This window comes from Centruroides vittatus, unplaced genomic scaffold (genome assembly GCF_030686945.1).
Source record: "Centruroides vittatus isolate TY-2023 unplaced genomic scaffold, ASM3068694v2 contig_990, whole genome shotgun sequence".
In the NCBI taxonomy this organism is placed as follows: Eukaryota; Metazoa; Arthropoda; class Arachnida; order Scorpiones; family Buthidae; genus Centruroides; species Centruroides vittatus.
Window position 1 is genome coordinate 962,203 of NW_027122659.1, and position 22,546 is coordinate 984,748.

The following is a 22,546-nucleotide window of genomic DNA, read 5'->3' on the forward strand; positions in this document are numbered from 1 at the left end:
TAAAAGACGTTTACAGATGTACGAGCATAAAAAAAAGGTCAAGAATTTCTATGAAATTCCCGGACAAAATTAATAGTTCAGCCGGACAGTGAGTCAATTCTCAGACTGTCCGGGTGAAAACCGGACGAGTGGTAACACTATTGGGGGCACTAGTTTTTTTTTTTATCTCAAAATGGGTGGTGGTCAAAATAAGTTCGAGAACCAGTGCTTTAAATGTTCAAGTGCTTTGTGAATTTGAGACTTCTTGCATCTGGCAACTAACAGAGAAATTTGATATAACTTATGATGTGAGGTATTTCTGAATCTAACCCCAAAATATTTACTTGGAAAGATGCAAAACTTCAGCAGATGTTAAAAAAATTATCAAAAGCAACCAATGACATTCATTTCCCAGTCAAATATTTTACAAATCATTTGTCATTCACAACAGCGATCTTAAATTTTGTCTTTAGCATTTCCAAATCTTGCTGCAATTACACTGCATTAGCTAACTTAAAGCAGAAGTTACTTAACTATTTTTTAACAAAGTTGCTTTAAGCAGCTTTATCAATGCACCCAATAAATACACAGACATTAATCTATAAAGTTATAAGATTCTAAATGTACAGGTATACCTTGTCTTACGTTGGTAATTGGTTCCAGGAGAGGCGATGTAAGTTGAAAAACGACGTAAGTCGAATTTACTTGTGTAGTTACGACGTAAGTCATAGTTTCGATTTACGTCGTAACTAAACGCCAATAATGAGCACTTAAAGACCGCTAAATAAGACGACAACACAGAAACACAGATGTTTTCATGTTTTGTTCTCTAGGATTTATGATGATTATATTAACATTTACTGTAAATGTACATACTGTATTTTAATATGATTTTATGCGCTTTCAATGCTTTTCTAGTGATATTACGACTTCAATGTTTGTGGCAAACGGATTTAAAGTCGAATAAACTGACAAACTTGACTTTTATTTTTCCATATACTTTTTTGACAAACGACGTATAATCGGGAATGACGTAACTCGAGAGTGACGTAACTCGAGGTATACCTGTACTGATAAAAACTAAAGAAATATCCACAATGGATAATAAACCTGTTTAATATGTTCTATTAAACTAGCAGGCATACAGGACAATCACACCACTAATATATACATGAAGTATGTATGTCTTCCTTTTGTCTCAATGTGGATTGCATTTGTTTTTCTTACAGTTAAATAATTATAAGGATCTTTAGAAATGTAAGTATATAATGAAAAAAATTTTAAATCAAAATGTGCAGTAATTACTCAAAATCATTGATTAGATCTTTGAAGAAAGAAATGTTGGCACTGAATCATTGTCCTCCAGTGAACTGAATTTAATCAGATAGATATGATTGGCAGAAGACAGATCACATGCCATAGATGAAACACTGATTCTGATTGGCTATGTATGACATTTTTCAGTGCTTATTCCTTTATACATTGTATATACATATAAAAAATTAGAAATTAAAAAAAATACCTGATAGAATTCTTTATAAAATTTATGATCTCTCTGAATCTTTTCCATATCACTTTTTTCAATTTCATTTTCTTTAGACACATTTTGTAAATTCACCTTCAAATAAAACAAAATAAAATGAATACATATGAAAATATTATTTAAAGCAAATAACATTTATTAAACTTCTTCAATTGTTTAAAAATTAAGATTAGTTTTCCACAAAAATTTTTGATGATTGACAACAAGAGTTAGTAATCTAACGGCATACATCAGACCTAAGATGCAGAAGAAACCAAGTAAAAAAAAAAAAAGACACTTAAATATTACATTCATAATTCACCGACAATTCAAACCAAACTTCTATTTTTGTTATTATTTTTGTTGTATATCCCCGTCACCACAACTATTTCTAGATTTCATGTATTATGTTTAGATTAAATGAAATTTATTCAACATGCTACCTTCATATGAAGCATCAAGCTTTATGAAATCTTATACATTTATGATACTTAACATAAGTTAGTAGAATACAATAGAATAATTTATAAGGATCCTTTCTGAGATCAATTCATTACTCTTTCAATAACTGTTATGGGTAGTAAATAACTACACCAGACAGAACAGAAATATGAATATTTTTTCTCATTACATTTTGTATCAAAACATTTGTAACACATTCTTTTCTTCAAAATTATGTACTTTCCCATGAGAAAGTTTATTCTTATTAATAACAACATTGATAATTCATAAAATAAAATCTATTAATTTATTTCTACGGTTTAAAAAATGATTAGATTAGATTATTTTAATCTGAACGTCGTATTTTTTAAATGTTAGGAATTAAGGTGTAGATCTTTCTGCAGAATAAAACTGGCATGTAGTACCATTGTATTGTTTTACTTTGATACAGTAATCATAAAAACTGCTGACACATAATTTGTGATAGAAGGATTAATTCTTGAAATATTAACATATTTATTACTATATTATTTCAATTATTTCATGTACTGTACAATAAAATTTACATTACCATATTTGCATAATCTTCTGATCTTTTTGTGGCATCATCTTGAAGATCTATTAGAGTTTTAGTCGTAGAAGAATCCATCTTTTCAATTTTGTTTATTTCCTTATTTTTTTTGTGTTCTTCAATTTCTTGAAGAATTTTTTCTTTAAATGGTAAGCTATTAGGTATACCAGGATCCTTCTTTTTACCTAAAATTCAGAGTTTATTAACCAAATATATAATGAATTTATATTTATTGATCATTTTATTATTATATAAGAGAGAAATAAACTGAATGAATATCTTAATTTATTTTAAAAGTTAAGATTTTATTTCATAATCACAAATGATTTACTATTAATTTGCAATATAAAAAGTAGGGTTTATCCATTACCTTATCTCAGATTTTATCTGATTGAACAGAAAGTTCTCGCACTTTTGGATGCATTTTATTTAGCCAAGAAAATTTTATATACAGAATTGACTTCAATCATCAATATAATCACCGTTGTTGTTGACCGCTTCCTGCCAACAATTATGCAAGGAATGGATGCCATCTCGATAAAACTCTGGCGGCTGCGACTTGAAGAAGTTGGTCAGGCTGGCCTCCAAGTCAGGTTTATTGTTGAACTCCTTGCCAGCCAGGTGACGGTTGAGCGCAGCAAACAGGCGGTAATTGGAAGGTGCAATGTCAGGGCTATACAGCAGGTGGGGCAAGACTTCCCAGTTTAGGTCCAGTAGCTTCTGGCAGGTCTGCCTAGCCATATGTGGCCATGCATTGTCATGCAGCAGGATGGTGTTCCGGGTGGGTCTCCGCCAGTTTCTGCTGCAGACATTGAGTTGTTCGCGATAGAAAGTTGCGTTGATGGTTGTATTTTGCGGCAGCAACTCGAACATGATGATTCCTTTAGAATCCCAGAAAAAAGAGAGCATGATCTTCTTGGATTAGGGATTTCCACTTTTGAAGCATTCATACCAATCATATGCAGTTCTTCTGGCGACAGTATCTGGGCCTAACACAGCATCAATGTCAGTGATAGAACTGGCTGCTTTTTTGTTGAAACGATAGTCATAAACAAGGAGCAGGCGAACTTGTTCTTTGGTTAGCGGATGTTGGTTGGTCATGATAAAGTAGAGTGAGAGGACTGGATTTGGTATTTTCTTAGCACGTACCCTGACCTGTTTATATACTATCATGGAACATTCTAGAATGTTCCAGAAAAAAGTTATTCTAAAAAGTTCCAAAAAGTGCAAGAACTTTCTATTCAAACAAATATATCTCAATTTGTTACAAATAAAATGTTTTTGACTTCTAAATTAACTATTGTTTGGTCATAACCAAACTAAAAATCTCTCAACACAGAAAAACAAATTTGTTAATAGATAATTGTTAACTTGTGAGTACAGTGGTACCTCGTATAACGTACTTAATCCGTTCCAGGTGCACGTCCATTATACGAAACGCATTTTCCCATAGAAATACATGTTAAAACATCTAATTCGTTTTGATGCATAAAATAACCGTACTGTATCATAAAAAAATGAACATGGGGTGCGTTCTTTTATTCCTCCGCGTAACTCTGGGCGAGCGACATCCGTTACAAAATTCCTGCGAAACGTGTTCCTAAATTTTGGTGGGAGTGCATGCTATCGAACGCAAAAAACGGCCGCTTGTAGCAGTCGTTTACAGTGGAATCACTTCACTCTGTCCTATCCTACTATCTTCCTACCTTACTCTAACCCTTCTCACAAACTTTCATCTTATTTCAACTTCACCCTACACTGGCTATACCTCTGAGTTCGGCCTTTACTCTTTTTAACGCTGTTTACAGTGGAAAGCAACATGGCATCTTCCATGGCTAAGATAGTTTTGTTTCCGAGTCCATTATGTGGTTTTATGAATGAGAATTTAGAAATTGTGAAAGCGCGAGTTAGCGCACGTGGTGATGTAAGTGTCTTTACGAACTTTTTTCGAGGCTATTTTGAATGCTCTTTCAACAAATAATCCATTTTATGGTTAAATTGGGACCCTTTTTTTGCCTTTTAAAGCTCATAGTTTGGAATTATAGATTCCTCCATCACGATACTATCGATAGTGCGGGCGCCGCCATCTTCCTTTCTTTCACCGTCGTTCCTAAATGCCTACAAACAGCAGTGCACTCCCGAAATAGCGGAGACACAGAGCGACCGCTATTAAAGAACGCACCCATGGAGCAGTCACCAATTATGCTGGAAAGTCTGTTGTTCGCAGCCAGTCTGTTGCTCGAGTCACGTAACGGCCAAACAGAAAGTCCGTTGTTCGCAGCATCCGTTATTCGAGGCGTACGTTATACAAGGTACTACTGTATGCTAAAATTTTTTATACCTACCAAAGTGCGTCACCCAACCATATTTACATACATCTTTGGATCAAATTGTCCATCATATTGAATAAAATTAACGCGTTCAGCCCTTAGCCCGAGATATCTCGGGCAAGTTGTATAGCGTTACAAAAAATGGGGTCCTTTAGGACCCCTAAAAAAATTTTTTTTTTTTTTTGATTTTTCGGATGTTTTCTGTCTCCAAATTTTTTGAAAAATTTTTACCCGCGCGAAAAAATTTTATTGCGAGTTTAATTAACCTTTAATGACACGCAATTAACGCTTAATGGTTTTTTTATGGGATTTTTTTATAAAACTTTATTCATCTTTCTAAAGTTCTAGTGCGTCGATTTTACTTCGGTAAAGTTATTTAAAGCTATTTTCTGATGTCAAAAACAGCATCCAATAGTTTTTTAATTTTTTTAATTAATAGATTTTATTATATATACGTTTAATTAAGTCGGGGGGGTCGGAAATTTCAATTAAAATCGTAATTTTAAAAAAATATTTAGAAATATACCGCCATCTAGTATTCACCCTACTTTTTACCCTTCTCCTCCCGAGAGTTTCATGAGAATGTCCCGCGAAAGACGACACCAGCTGTTCTCAAGGTCATCCAGCTGTGTAAACAATGACACATCGGTGTCAAGTTTCGCGCTAAGGCGAGACAAAGGAAATTATACTTTGAAGCTTTTTCTTCAAAATTAACACATTTCTATAATTTTTTTTTCGTTTTTATGTTTAACTACATTAAAATTAAAAAGTATTTAATTCGCCGGAGTCCCAAGGAGTTAATTTATAACTTTCATTAAAAGTTTCTTTGTCTTTCATAAATTCAAAGACATTTCGTAATTCTGAGCCTGAACAGCAACACATGCAAACCAATGTTTTTCTATTTTTATATATGTTAAACAATTTGGCAGTCACCATTTGTACAACTATATTTTCATTATTCATCAAGTTTCACATAAGTAATTTTTAATTAAAAAAAACCCCATAATATCATATTGATTAATCTTGCATCTAATGGCATATCCTGTAATATTGTTGCAAGGACAGAAAATCTTTTGTATAAATTCCAATTGACGAAATCATTTAATACTAATTATTGAGAATGCATAACAAGACAAACTCACAATAACTGAAAAAAATAAGTCTAAACAAGGTAAACAAATGTCATATTTTCATTTTAGCCCATAACCCCAATAACTTTTGATTAACAACTTGAAATTTCTTCTAACATTCTCAGGTAGGGTATAATTTTAAAATTTTTCTAAGTATGTTAAATTTATATTTCAAGCTTACTCTTTTAGTCCTACAGAATTTCCTCCCCCAAAAAATCAATAAGGTGCAATATTTAAAGTAAATATTCACATTTTTTCAATGTAAAATTACATTTTGAAATTAAAAGATACGAACCAAGAAATTAAATTTTATATGAAACTAAACTTTGAAATAGTAATACATACATAATTTTTTAAAAATTGTAAAGAAATTTTATTTACTCAAATATCCAGATCCACACGGCAAATGAGAAGTACAATGTATAAAAGTGGGGATAACTTTCTACTGTAAATTAATAGTTATAAATAAACTCTAGTATATTTGTTTTGTTTGCTATAAGAAAAGAATGTGCAAAGAAATGTTTTAAGACAACATTTGCAAGATCTAATTGAATAAATTGACAATTCCATCATAAAAATATAAAATATCCTAATGATTAAATACAATCTGTAAAATATTTTGAAAATGTAATAAATTACCTCGATTTTTCTTCTTTCTGGCTTCTTTTTTCATTTTTCTATTATGTTCTCTTACCTAAATATGAAAATAACAACTTATTTTTCTTTATTTCTAATATGAACAAATAATTAGCAACTTAATGCACTTAAACAGTTTTTTGATTTATGTCAAGTATAAAGAACTTCTAATTTGTTGACATATATACAGTAAGTTACTAAATAAAGTTAAACTAATTGCATATTATTGTGACGTCACAATGCAGGATTGCAATTTTTAACTATATTTTAATTTTAAAAATCAGTTCATATATAATTAGTCAATAAATATTTATATGGTTATTATGTGTTATATTAACAATACTTACAGATATAAAAATGATCATATTAAAAGTACAGGTACATATGATAGACTTCAATATAAAAGTTTTAATTTGATATACAGAAGTTAATTTGAAATATATTAGTTCACACATTACAATGAAATATGTAATTTTTAATTATTATAGAAATGAAAGTATTATATTTTCAAAATTTTTGTCTATTAAAATTATTTTACATAAATTTTGTTACTTACTTTTCTTTGTATTTTATACTTTCTTCTACAAGTCATACGCTTGCTTTGTTTCTCTTTAAAAAAAATAATTATATTAATAATTTAACATGATATCAGTTTAATATTTTAAAAAATACAGTTTATTCTAATTTTTATGCTTGAAATAAATACAGGCATCACTTGTCGACTGCAATTTTCCTAACCACCGTTTTCAAATCAACTCAATTCTTAATGATTACTTACGACTTTCGAAATCGGATAAAAAAGAGTTAATTTTTGAAACTCGTTTATTTTTAAGAAATTTTACAATTTTTTTAGAGATTATTGTTTTTTAAGTATCATAAATAGAAATAATATCAAAATATTGTATAAAATTGAAAATATTGTAACAAGACGCATCGCGGAACATTATTGTATCAAAAATTATGCAAATGTCATCAATCTGAATACCGGGTTATCTGTAGATGCATGCTGGGAAAACTTGATAGAATATAAATGTAACACTGTTGTAAAGGTGTAATATCCACTGAAGAGGCAAAAGAATTTGTGAAATGCATTTGGATAATTTGAATAACAACGTATGGATAATGAATAATAAAGTAAGGAATATTTATTAATTTCACGGTGTCCATCTCAGTTCTTAGCTCTTTCGAAATCGGATAAAAAAGAGTTAATTTTTGAAACTCGTTTATTTTTAAGAAATTTTACAATTTTTTAGAGATTATTGTTTTTTAAACTCAATTCTTGGTAGAAATTGTGTTATGAAAATGTTACAAAAACTTTTTATAGTATTGTATTATCCATATTTATATAAAGAAGAAAGTTTGTCTTTGTTTTTATGCATTTGAAGGCAGTACGAGAAAATATGTCAAATTTCCAAAAACCATCCTTTCATCCAGAAGGTCGATGACTACCTTTTGCCAAAAATTTAAAAAAATTGTTTCTCTGTCGACAACAGGGTAATTGAAATATCTAACCAACGAAATTGTGGCATTCTGTAGTATTAGAGCACTACTGAACATGTTCACAACATGATGACAGAAAACCTTTGAAAATCTACATACAGATTTTCAAAGGTTTTATGTTATTGATTATTTTACGTCATTATTATGTTTTAAAGTGTAATTACAAATCAAGTTTTATACCGACGTCACATGACAAATCCTGTTTTCGGATCGGTCACCAAGGCAAGCAGTTGTCGAGTGTGACAGCAGCAGATATATTATTCTGTAAGCTTTTCAACTCCAGTTTGTGCACACGTTTCCGGAGATATAAAATTTTCAAGCAAGCTTTAAGTTCGTCAGGCATTGTTTCCCTTGATATGATGGGCAGTGTTTGATGAAACTGTATTTCCTTACCAAAAACTGAAAACATGATATATCAGTCTGTTTTATAATAAAAACTATCTTTGAATGTAAATTGTCTTTTTTTCTTTTAATTTTTCTACAGTGTTAAAGATGCGGTATTAAATTTCCCCAAGCATTATCCTAGCTAAGTATCCTTCTTAGTAATTTACTGTTTTTATTATTGATAAATTATACCATATTTTAAAACAAAGAAATTAATGTTTACTTTATGTAATCTTTAAAAAAAAAAATTAGTTGAATTAAATGCCAAAAATGGCATTCTTTTCATTACTATTACAAATAGTACACAATTATAATGATCACTTTTATAAGCATTGATTCAGTCACCAAATGTAACTTGAACTTTAAACACAAAGTAAACAAGATGTAAAGTGAATGCAAACTTTAAATAAGGTTTGGAAACACTGTTGATGTCTCAGAAATTCAGAGAAAGATTGATTCTAAATTTCCCAATCATTTTCCATTTTTAAGCTCAATGTTTATTAATTAATGAATGTACCATGCTCATAATGTAAATCATTAATTTTTCAAAACTAAAATTTGGTATTTTAAATTAATGGCATTGATTAGATAAGTACAAGATGGATTTTAGCAGTAAAAATTTTACTTTTAAAATTTATTTTCTTGACTTTTCTTAAAATAGTAATGTTATATGATCATCATTGTAAATGAACCAGATGCATTGTTGTTATTATTGTCTGGAATAGAAATTGTTTTCATCTCAAACAACTATAAACACAAAAGTAGTTAGAAAAGTATTTAATAAATATATCTACTATCAAAATATGCAGATTATGACAAAGTTTTGAATCGACATATGCTGTAAGTACTTAAAATTGTCCTTAAATGAGAAATAATGGCAGCTCTTCTGGTCTGCTGGAGTGAAAAGTCAAAGGGTGCAACTCTGCAGACGCAAGCTAGCGAATTTTCCGAGTAAGTGAGAATATGTGGCAAGAAGAGGCGAGACATGATAAATATCAAAACCTGTCATATATGTGCAAGAACCAGAAATTTGCTCTTGCCAGTGTTATTTCTCGCTTCTCGCTTGTGCATGGTTTTCTTTTGCAAAAACTAAATCGCACGCAACCTCTCGCTTGCTCTAAATTCGCATCTGCATAGTCGCACCCTAACTTTGCCAGAGATAAAACTAGCTGTGTGATGTTAAAGCATGTGTCAACATGGTTCGGTGAGTCTCTGTTAAACAACTGAATATGCAGGCATGACTTGGATTTTTAAACTTTGTACTTTTAATTTGAACGCTTGTTTGAATTTTTATATTCCAAAAAAAGCTTTTACCATGTTCCATCAGGTAAGCTAACTGTTATAATGCTTGAAAAAGAATTCTGGTGGAGTTTGAAAACATTTGCATTAGTTTTTTGTTTGTTTTTCTGTTCACACTGGTTATCAGTTCTGGGTATGTTGTTAATTTTTTATCTTTAACTGAAGCAAATTTTCTTATTAAATGTGAAAAAATCATCTTAAGAAGCAGAAATTACAATTACAATGATTCCAAGCAGCAGAAATTTGCTCGATTTCAATTACCAGAAAAAGCCAGATTTTTCCAATTCTGATTGATCATTCTGCTAATATTAGCAACATGTATGCTGCATACCTACTAGTAATTATAAATAACCATTCATCTCCCATTTATAAGAATGAGTAGATATTACCTATACTTTAAATTGTTAATATCTTATGATTTAAAGTATTTCATTTTCATATGGAACAATTTGCATTGTAATTTTGTCAAGTATATAGTATAATTAAACAATACTTTTTCCATGTTATAAGTACAGTAGAGCGTCGAAAAGTGGAACCAATTGGGGACTGGGGTCGTTCCAAGTAGTGATTTTTTCCAATTTCCGATTATGTACGAAAAAATATATTAACCTGTCTGATGTTCAAATTTTTCTTCGTTGCGTGTCGCTTCCTGTTGAATTTTTCTCCATTGCGTGTCGCTTTGTGTTGAATTTTCGTTGATTTTAAGCCTAATGAAAATTTTTATAATAATAATCGAGGCTATCGTATCGTTAAAAATTATTTCTTTATTTTGTACAAACAAAATAAATATATTGAAGAATATAAAAAACATGAAAATTATACTTTAGAAGTAAATTTAGTATCAAAAACGTTCGATTCAGCACGACACAGACACGACACGACTGAAAATCGTTCCAGTTTCCGGCCATTTCAATTACCGACGTTCCACTTTTCGATGCTCTACTGTATATTAATTAATTGCTATATGAAAGTAACATATATATGCAGAAAGCTTTAATGTTTGTAAGGGAAAATACAGGAAATAAAAGTAAACAGTTTTTATGTTGTTGTTTTTGTAAACAACAACATGACTTGAAAGCAATCCACTGAGAAGAATGACTCCCGAGAGGACTTTCCATGCCCCTATTTAAGTGTTACAAATAGAAAAAAAACCCTGAAAATTGTGTGGACAGCCTGTTGGCATAGCACAAACCCATGACCAACAACTGATGTTCAGTGGTTTTATCCACTCAGCCACTGGTGAACAAGTAGATAAAAGTTTTATTCAGAAAAAATTTAACAAAATATTCATCAAACAAAATATTTACTGAATTGTAAATGTTTTGTTTGATGTACTTAGAAATAGCAATAACAATATAAACAAAATAAATGTTCAAAAAATATAATAATATAAACAAAATAGTCTCAAAAAATAATAATTACTGGTAAATGTCAAGACCCAACTAAATTTCCCATCCCCATTAGTTCTGAGATGCAGAAATCATCCTTTCTAAATACCAAGTGTTCAAAAAAACTTTTTTCTGGAATTTTTTTTTTAAATAAGATAAAATTCCAAATAAAAATGCTGTTTTTTTTTTAAAATAAAATTAAATACAGTCAAACCTGTTTTTATGCGGGGGATAGGGACCACATTAAAAAAAATAGCACAAAACTTCACGAATGGCTGTAAAAAATAGTTTTCGCAACACAATTAAAAAATATTTTTTTTATGTGGTCAACAGGGACCGCATAAAAAAAGTCTCACATAGAAAATAACTCAAAACCGTACGAAATAGAATTTATTGACAACAGATGTCAGCACTTGACTGCATCGTCTGGTCTATCGTCTGTTTTACATATTTTTGTCCAGGTGGTGTTTTGTTGACTTAAAAAGTAAATTATTTCATTTTTCGCATATTCATGCAATAATATTACTATAATAAGTGCATTTATGCTATAATAAGTTTATTTAGCTATAATAAGTCAACATAAGACATGACGAATCGCACGAGACTAGTCGCCAACTATACCGCACAAATTAAAAATTCGCATTAAAAAAATCACACATAAAAAGAGCGCATAAAAACAGGTTTGACTGTATTTTAAATTACAACTTAGTACAAGATAACACAAAATTAAATAAATTTAAAGTATTTAATTTTGTGTTATCTTATAGTAAGTTATATTAATTTGTTAAATATTACTAACTTACTTTTAAATTATAGTTTAACCCCTTGTAAAGAACTAAGGTTCATGCAATAAAAAATAATTATTATTATAAATTTATTTAATTTACAATATGTCAATACAAAGTAATTTTTGAAGACAAAGATATTTTAATTTATCTATAGACTGTCTGGAATATATAGCTTTTTAATATCTATGGCTTAAAATTCTTCAAATACTTATTATTTACTTTGCTATTAAAAATTTAAGCCATGACATTTATAGTTATTAGTATACTTTAACAAGACAAAATAGTTTAAAATAAGTCAATTTTGCATTTTAACAAATGTGCTGTGGTACTACAAGTGACTATGGCAAAGGACTATCTAACCCTAATAATAAAAACAGCAGTTATTTAATAGTAAAAAATTTATCCATAATGAGAGAAGACCCTGCAGAGAACAGACACAAAAGAATTTTACTAAGAACAGACAATGAAAAGCCAGACAGAGAAATGGTACAATTGACTCAATGGTAAGAAATAACGTTTCTAGCTGGACTGTTGGGTTCTCTGTTGTAACCTGTGATGTTGGCACCGGTTCACCGTAACAATCTCAACAGCCCGAAAGACCAGCAAGAATTCAATATGGCAGCTTCTACAAAACTAGTAAATGTCACCCATAGGAACCATCAGTTCACTCTTGTTGGGGATGCTATAATAGCGAACAGATTAATCCTTTGGCAGGCATGGTTGAAGAAAATTGTCACAGAATGTCGATATTGCCTCAAAGCCAAACAACTGCCGAATTAGATAGGGCTAGATATGTTACTACCAACATTACTAATTAAATGCTACGAAATTTAGCACTAGAGGCAGGCATTAGTCATCAAGGCTACTGTCCGCCTCTGATGCCAAATTACCTAGCATTTAATTAATAATAATAATAATAATAATAGTACTAATATAGCCCAATATAATTCTGCAATTGTTTGGCTTTAATATATAACTGTCGGGTTTAGATGTTTATATTTGATAACATCTCATTTAAGAGTTCGTATATAGGTGGAACAAAAGTGCACTCTAGCATTACCTACGTGTCAAGTGGCATTCCTATTTCTAACTTTTTAGTTTTTTCCGAGCTTCGAATTAAGTGGCATCACATCCGTGGCATACTTGCTGCTACGCATCTTGGAACACTAGTATAATTTGTACTTACTTTATTTATTTTTTAATGTATTTGAAAAAATGGCTTACTTTTTGCATACCCATTGCATAAATGTCTTTATTTAACAATATTGTAGGTTTCAATAAATTTTCAGACTAATATTGGTGCAAAATTATACCAAATAGCTTTCAGGACATCCGTATTTTCATGTTTCTAGCTCTCATACAGCTTTGCCCTAGGAGAAATAGAATAGAGTTTTAGAACAAGTAGCAAGGAAATCAATAGAAGAAAGAAAAGAACCAGAAGAGTTACAACTCCGAAACCGAGTCAGAAGAACAGGAGATTATGGAAGATAATCACAACGGCGACTCCAAATAATCAGCTAACAAAATAGATGACTTTTTTATAGCAGACGAGAATATTAGAACAAAATTAATCCAACAAGAATTGGTAAATATGTCTGCAAGAAACACAATCATATAATCAGTAAATGTACAGTACCATGTGTGAAGATGAGCAACAGACGAAGGCAGTCACCTATTTTTAATTATCTGGATGTTTTATAACCGCATTTGTTCAATAAAAAGTTATAAGATTAATTCCTTCTTTTATTTGTATTTAAAGAAAAATTAACTATCGGAGAACACAAAGTAATATCGCACGTGCGCCACAATAGCCACAACACATCCTCTGGCAAAACTCTAACAGGTACACCCACCAAAGAGTTAAGGAAAGGTACATTTACATAAAACAAGAAACCACACAATTACACAAGCATTTCTTTTTTACTGCAAAACCTAACGTTGGCTCGTTCAACAGAAGAACTGGACAGAGAACTTGCCACGGATACGTGTCGAATTTAGAAAAACACAGAGACAGAACTTTCAATTTATTATAGTTTCTTTTACCCCCATTTTACTCCAGTGAATATATTAAAATGAAGTTTTTTCAGGTCTGGTTTCACGTCACGTAAGCATTTTTAGAACAAGAATTTATCTCTATCGGGTATTATTGGCAACCTACTAGGGTCGCAGGTGCTCTTTCATGGGCAATATAACTAAACCGATGGCGTATGATAATCATAATCGTACGAACTCCGAATTTTGATCTCGAACCACGATATAAACCGACGAGACTTCATTTCGTATGCGACTTAACTTAATTTTCTAACAATTTTTAAATATACATAATCCGACCGAAAAACATACTGACAATTCGAAAATAATAAGTGTCGAGACTTTTATAGTAAAATAAAATGACCAAAATTTCGTTTAAAGTCTCATTTTAAAATTCTACTTACTATGAAATTTAGCCATGGTAATTGTATTAGAAATAGCACATAGTACGAAAGTAACACGTGTTCCCCACGATCTTTCTCGTTTATTCAAAGTTGCCAACCTGTAATACTCAAAATTCCTGAAATCTGTTTTTTTTTTCCATAAATTTATTAATTAAATGTTTACTAATTATAAATATATTTAAAACATTTAAGTTTAACTTTTAGTCGAAGTAATTAAATAAATTTTTATAAACTTATTAATTTAAAGGTAGAATGTTGGTTTTGAGTTAATTACCGTATTGCTCGCTGCAGAAATTAATAGAGACGAAATTTTAACGATTACTTTTATCATTTCTACGAAAAAACTGTAGTAAAAGATTTTTAAACACTCCGCCCCGTTAGTACTAAAAGATTACTTTTGTTTTTCGGTACCTACCCATCGCGGATTTGACCAGTCCCACATGGGAGGTGGCCGGGTGATGAAGAACGAAGTTTATTCACTTGAATTTTTGGTATTCCGAACTTTAACTCATTAGATTAGATCCCGTTTAGATTTTTGGTATTCCGAACTCTAACTCATTAGACGGTATTCCGTTTAGATTTATGAATTGAGACGAGGCGGTGAGGGACGGAGGGACGGAACACGGTATGGGCAATTAGGCGGCCGCTTCGGCCGCCTAATTGCCCATACCGTGTTCCGTCCCTCCGTCCCTCACCGCCTCGTCTCAATTTATAAATCTAAACGTTAAAGCACGATTCACGTTAATTATAATTTAAACCATTTTTTTAAATTTAAAAAATCTTTAATTAAATATTAAAATTATAAAGATTTTAACGAATGCCGTAAGTTTAGTTACAAATAGTTTCCATTACTGAATAGTATCAAAACGTATTAAGAATTATTATATATTAATATAAACACGTAACGGATTAACGTAAACGTATTAAATGCGGAGGTCATTTAAAAAAAAAAAAAATTCTACCTTTAAATCTGGATTATCTGGCAACGTGGGGGAAAGTAAGATGGCTTCCATCTGTAGAACGGGTGCGATTCTTCACAGATATCGTCAGTTTTTACTAAAATGTAAAAGCGGCGTGCAGTCGACTCGTCATATATCGACTTCTAATAAAAATAAAGAAACTGCTTCCATCGAGCAAAAAGATATTATGCCCAGAGGACCGCAAACCGCCGAGGAATTCGCCGACGTAAAATCTCAAAAAGTAAATATTAAATTGAGAATTTTTTTTAAAGATTTAATGAATTTAAGGCTTTAATTCGGTGATCTGAATTTTTGAAAGCGTTACGAGAATGGAAAATGTTACCACCCGATTGCGGATGTTTTTAAATATTTAATGGTTCCGTGTGGTCTTTTGGAGGGTACAAATGCAGCTACGAACGAGGCGATTAGGACCTTACCGCAGCTATGGACCACGTCCGAAAGATTGAGAAAGGGGGTCCAAAATTTGGGGGCCGAACCTCTCCTTGGAAACTGTAATTTTACCTGTTGGGTTTCCGTTAAACGACTACTTGCCTGTCTAAAGTGGCCTTTTTGTAACGAGTCACTTCGGTTATAATTAATGCGGACCTAAAGGTGATACGGGACGCATTTAATAATAATTTATACATTTATTAGAACGTATAAAGTCGTTTGGATAGAATTTTACTTGCAGAATCCCGGTGGCAGCCCATCGGGAGAGGAAGACGATGTCGACCGGAAGAAATCCGACAGAATCTTTGGACGGCATCGTGAGACTTCGTCAAAACTTTGAAAGAAATTGCGACGGATAGAATGGACGGTGCGAGTGGGCATTACCGCCTGCTGCCGTCGGGGTTCCGGTGGTAAAATTATACCGGCACGTGTTAAACTTTATATAAAATATTAAGTATTTTAAGGATGTCGACGAAAAATAATTTTATTAAAAGATCGGGACCCCCGGTATAAATAAACGAACGGGTTACCCAAAATATTTTTTAAAATATAAAACGCCGTACGAAAAGTAAGCGTGGCTGGTTTTTGTATCTTATTTGTCAAAAAAATATTCCAGATAACTTATTATTTATATCAGGGATTTTGACCTTTTAATAAAACTTTTTTCCAATGACCCCCCCTCCTTTAATATGTATTTTTATAACCTCCTTTTCTAAGAATAATTTTTGGGTGTTTACCTGACCAAAACAAATCTAAAAAGTAGGGAATATAAATTATAAAACAATATGTAACTGATTTATTGTATACAGGGTGTCCCAAAAGTCTCCATACGTTGACACAAATCAAGCCCACCAGTGGCCAAATAAATAAAACCATTGAACACTTAGTAGTTGCTCATTGGTTTATGCCTGACTTATGGGCTGGCCACCGTGCAGTGTGCTGGGTTTTCTTTGTGTGTCTAACACCTAAATAGAATCCAGTTTTCACATAGGAAGTCCTGCCAGAAGTTACCCCACTATGTGCTCTGTTGCCTTATTCCGTCAATCTACTGACACAAATCTTAATGCTGAGATTTTAATGTTTTGTGAATAAAGTTACATTTCACCTTTGTATGTATGGGAACTTTTTTGACATCCTGTATATTTTTGAATGGAAATTAAAATTGAAACTTACTTGAAATTTATATTTAGATTAAAAAATAATTAAACGGTATATAAATATTATACGTGCTCGTACATTGTGTGTCTAATTTGCTTGCCGTCCCTTTTGACCTTTCGTCGATCCATCAAAGGGGAAATCCAACTTGTACCATTACTTTTACTTAATAAGACTTAATCATTAAACTTGCAAAAAAAAACTTGATTTATTTGAAACTGCTTTTCCAACATGTCTTCGGGGACATTAGAAGTCTTTGGATTGTTAACGTTCCTAGAGTGCTTCTGGACAGACGAAATGTAATCATATTGTGAGTAAATAATGTACGTCGTGTAATATACAGAATTATTAAATTGATCGTTTCTTTCCTGTTATGTGCAGGAAACGTTATATTTTTAAATATAAATTTTAAATGTAGTCGTTTGACAGAATTTTGACTAAATGTTCATTTTTTAGGCAGAACCATTGCTATTTTATAAAATTTATGTACAGTGCTTACATTCCAAAATTCCAACAAAGGTTTTTTTGCACGTAATTATTGTATAATTATTAATTATAATTATTGTTACTACTGTCAATGTGAAATTAATAATAATATGTTTAAAAATGATATTAATGTTATTTATAGTAATTAAATAATAAATTTCTTCATTATTTAAGGCAATTTGAAATGTATTAAAATAATTTTTTGTGTAAATTTTTAGAATTGGATTAGCTACGGATTTGATATGGAAGATAAAGAAGAAGATCGTTCCTTTTATAGAACCTCATTTTTCATGTTGATAACAGTGTGTGTTTGTGGAATTGGATTTATAATTATGTATTTGCCCGATTTCAGGTAAAAATTGTAAAAGTTTTTTAATAATTACACACAGTTATCATTATTAGTGTGTAGTGGAAAGAGAAATAACTGTTATGTTATAGCTAATTGCTACAGTTTATTTGTTTCCATAGTATAACAGCATTATTTTTAAATAAAAATGACAAACGTTTACTGGAACTGCAATCAAACGTACAACACCTTTAACATACCAGTACGAAGTCTTTAATAGTTTAAAAACGTTTTCGGCTGCGTTAATCAGCTTTCATCAGTTAAACGAATAATAACATTGAAATTTAATCTACATTTTGTAAATTCGAATTGGATTCGATGTTGTTATTCGTTTAACTGACGAAGGCTGATTAACGCAGCCGAAAACTTTTTAAACTATTAAAGACTTCGTACTGGATATGTTAAAGGTGTTGTACATTTGATTATTTTTAAAGTTTTGTATATAATCAAATACACACACACACACACACACACACACACTTTATTTTATTTCCTGCATAAGTAAAGTATTAAAAAAACTGGTCGACAAAGAGACATTAATTTAATACCCAAAATATTTTACAAAAGATATAATTAATTAATTTTTTACCATACAAAATGAAATTGTTAAATAAAGATATTTGTCATTTTTTTCAATTAATTACTTGAATAAATTTCAACATTATCATAAAATTTATTTTAGTAAATTTATGTTAATACTTCTTCATTTTGATTAAATTAACATTAATATAAAGGGAATTAAAGAATTTTCAAGATAAAAAACAATTTTAAATTAATCCAGTATAGTTTAAGATTTTCAACATTATTATTGTAACTAAACCATTTTTAATATACTGTATTTATGATATTTCTTACTTTAATGAAGCAATTGTCATTAAAATTGATTAATATTAATTTTACGACAATAGATTTAATCTGTATAAATTTTATTAAAAATATACAATAAGATTTCAGTCTATAGGTCATATATTTATGTTGTAATTTTATCTTTGGGATTTTCCTTTAATTTTTAAAAATTTTTGAATAAAAGATGCAAAGTTTTAATATTACATAAATATAAAGATAATGGAATATAAGATAATATACAGTAAAACCCCGCTTAACGCTCCTAGACGACAAAGCACTAAACGAAACAGTGTTAAACGAGGTCATTTTAACATAGAGTAAATAGGGATAGGGGAACACGCGACCAAAAATAAACAGATTTTACTTAAAGTTATTTTTGTATTAATTTGCATAATAATATATGTTAAATAACACATAAATATATGCATGTGTAAGTGTAAAATTCATTTTTTGTGATGAAGGCCCTGGCTCTTCTGAAATTCTCATTTTTGGCAATAAAGTCGTGTAGTCATTTTTGGCAATAAATTTTGGAATTCATTGGTCGCTTTTTTTCCTTTCCTTAAGCAAATGTCGGTAGCAGAAGATTGCATCCAAAATGCCTTGTTTTGCTTTTGCACTTCTTTCAAAATTTGAATCGTTCACTACAATTTGATCAACAATTTCGGTTATCATTACCAAACTTTTACTAAGGAAATCTATAGAGAAATTCTTTGGATTCTTTGTTTTCAGAATCACTATTTTCCAGTTCTACATGAATGCCTTGTTTCGCCAGTTCTTGAAGGTCATCGTTGGTAAGGCTCTCACCAGAAACCTGCAGTAACTCCTCAACATCCTGCTGGTCTACATCTCCTAGTCCTGCTGTATTGATTAGGTTGACAATTGGCCAACCTAACAATGCAGTGATAGGCTTTTCTCGTTGAGAATTCTTGGATACCTCCAGCCATATCTTCTTCCACACTTCATTCATGCATGCATTTATCAGTTAATTCTTGTCAAGTGAAGTTGATATTTCCTGTGGCATCCATGATGTTATATTTTTTTCCAAAATTGCACCAAACAAACATAGATTTAGGGGAAGTACAGTGCTACGACAAATTGCCACCTTATGCTGATTGGTTTGTTTGTGTAAATAATCGTATTATAAATGAATCAATGAAATGCCACAATTATTTGAATCAACATAAATTTTGAGCCTTTTTTAAGGCTTCAAGCAGACCATGTTATATCGAATCAGCGTTAATCAAGGCACATTAAGCGGGGTCTTACTGTTTATTATAATTTTTCTGGTAATTTTAAAAACATTAAATAAAGTTCTGAGCAAACAGAATTGCTGTAATCAAAAAACTTTCACTATTTTTAATTAAAAAGCATCTAAGAATGTGTATTATTGACTATTCCAGAATGCAATTTTTAATCATCTTTTAATTTGAAAAGAATTGTGCTGCTTCTGGTCCAGATTAGAAGTTTGTGTATGGTTAATTGGAGACTCCGACTCTTAAGCATATCTGATCTCGTTTTCATCTATGAAATGCTATCCTTGAGATTAACAAAAGATGCATGGACGACAGTGGAAATGTATAAGTCTGCAATCTGAAAATTGCACCTCAATAATATAAAAAATAATATATATGAATTAATTATATAATTTCTGTTTGATGACTTTAAAACACACACAAACATTTGTTTTTTGGAGATCAAAATATTTTTCTAAACAGTACTTTTGTATTTTCTGGCTCATCTTAAGGTCTCAAAATATTAGTCCCCCCCCCCCGAGAAAGCAGAGAAGTTTGTGTTAATTATATAATTGTTGATAAAAATTTTGTAGGCAATTTAAAATAGTTTGAGAAAGAAAAAATTAATCAGTTTTATTTTCATAAATAAATCAATAATCCTGTGACTTCTATTAAATTTCATGTTAAATTAAAGAATTTGTCGTGGAATCCAGATAATAGCATATTATTTTTTTTACAACAAAATTGAACATGATTGTAATCATAAAAAAATTCTTGCTTCTTATAAAACAGTTCCTTGAAGCTATAATCTGTACAATTCTATTATCATATACTTTTTGATGCTCTAAACTGAGGGTCCCAAAACTATATTTGACTGTCAACCCCTTCAAGGATTCCTCACCCTTCTACCAATCCTCTCTCTTCTTTGTCAATTAGTTAATAATAATAAATCAATCTGTTGGGCATGAGCCAGTATAAATCCACTTGACATTTTCATAGAAAAGATGTACAGTAATACCCCGACTTACGCGAACCCGGAGTTATGCGATTTTCAAATCTCGTCGATTCATCTTTTGTTTGAGCACCACGCAACTCTTGATTACTCACTCCCCCCCACACTATTCTTCAGCTTACATGTTCGGATATGTTGCGCAGAATCGATGCATAGCTACAATTTATTTTGTGTTATTTATTTCTGTGTTTGTTATATCTATGGAGACTTGAGAGACTACTATGTCATCCAAACGAAGTAGAACTGATTCTTCTGCATCAAACAAGAAAAGAAAAACTTTATCTTTGGAATGTAAAGTTAACATTATTAAAGACTTCGATACAAAAATGAAAATTTGTGAATTGGCAAAGAAGTTTGATCTACCGGAATCGACGGTCAGAACAATTATAAAAGGTAAAGAAAAAATTCTCGAAGCTGTGAAAACTTTACAGAAGGCCTCAGTTCAATTGAAAGGGGGTTACAAATTTTAGAAAATATAGACTCCAACAAAGAGTGCATTTCTTCTACAAAACGAGAAATAAAAAAATTATTAGCACACTACGAGGAAATTTTGCGGGAGAAAAAAAATCTTTGAGCCGTCAGACAAATTTGTTAGATTTTATGAAGCATTCTACATCAAAATAACTTTGGTTTATGATTTTAATAATATAATTTGTTATACATATGTATTATCTAAGTTTTATTAAACTGTTTTTCTAAATTATTGTTTTCTTTAGTCTCCGGCCCCAATTAAAAATAATTTGTATATATTTATATGCGAAATTATACCCCTACTTACACGATTATTGCTCGGTCCCACCTATTGCATAAGTTCGGAGTATTACTGTACTTACAGAATTGCAATTTTACAACATCCTGATCTATATTATACCCCATTGGATTAATAATTCTTAAAGAACTGTTCTTGCTCGGCCCAACTCGTTTTCTGACCCAGGACACTATCGATCACACTGGGAACTCCTGTTCCAGTTTTGTAATTTGTAAAAATTTGTAAGTTTGTTCAGAATATAAAGTAATTTTGATTGTTTTTATTGATATTCGTTATGAAAGTAATGTGTTTCTATTTTCTGTAGTTGCTATTAGAAATTTTATATTGAAAAAATTGCTTTAACAACTTTCTTTTTGTATTACGAATCATTCATTAAATGTCAGATTTTCACTTTGAATTTAGATACCGAGATTGGACCATGAGAGAAGCATATTTAGAACTTCATAGAAGAGAAAAACTAGGACTGCCACTCATTGATAAAAATTTGATAGATCCAAGTAAAATAGAACTGCCTCCCGACGAAGACTTGGTCGACACAGAAATTATCATTTAAAGAAACTAATAACCAGTTTATGTATTATGTTTTAAAATTGTATGATATTGTTAATCAATTTATTTATAATTAGAATAAATGTAGCTTAGTTTTTGGAGACAAATAAAAATAAAATCTGTTTGTACAAATGTAATAGTTAAATGTACTGTACTTAAGAAATCAACACACATTATATACAAAAAACACTAATTTTACAGAAAGTTTTATAAAAGCCAGAATCTCATAAAAACAAAATTGAATGTGTATATATTTTTACAATTAACTATAATATACTGTATATGAGTACATTATAAAATTCTATGTACAAAATCTAGTTACAAAATGGAATTGAATTG

The 22,546-nt window shown here is 30.7% G+C and overlaps 2 protein-coding genes across 2 annotated transcripts in view; one reads left to right on the plus strand and one right to left on the minus strand.

The window, feature by feature from the left end:
* Ns1 (Nucleostemin 1) overlaps positions 1–14,498 on the minus strand; it is a 33,431-nt gene extending 18,933 nt beyond the window's left edge. The window contains exons 1-5 of the mRNA XM_067283534.1: positions 14,404–14,498; positions 7,166–7,218; positions 6,613–6,667; positions 2,514–2,698; positions 1,502–1,597 (exon numbers count right to left, since the gene is read on the minus strand). Of these exons, the coding sequence (XP_067139635.1) occupies positions 1,502–1,597; positions 2,514–2,698; positions 6,613–6,667; positions 7,166–7,218; positions 14,404–14,419 (405 nt within the window). The 5' untranslated portion in view covers positions 14,420–14,498. The remainder of the gene's footprint in view (positions 1–1,501; positions 1,598–2,513; positions 2,699–6,612; positions 6,668–7,165; positions 7,219–14,403) is intronic.
* Positions 14,499–15,374: 876 nt separating this feature from the next.
* Positions 15,375–22,344, plus strand: NP15.6 (NADH dehydrogenase [ubiquinone] 1 beta subcomplex subunit NP15.6). Its single transcript, XM_067283535.1, has 3 exons — positions 15,375–15,603; positions 17,672–17,805; positions 22,061–22,344. Exons 1-3 carry the CDS (start codon positions 15,406–15,408, stop codon positions 22,209–22,211), a joined length of 483 nt encoding a protein of 160 aa, XP_067139636.1. The 5' UTR covers positions 15,375–15,405; the 3' UTR covers positions 22,212–22,344.
* The last annotated feature ends 202 nt before the right edge of the window (positions 22,345–22,546 follow it).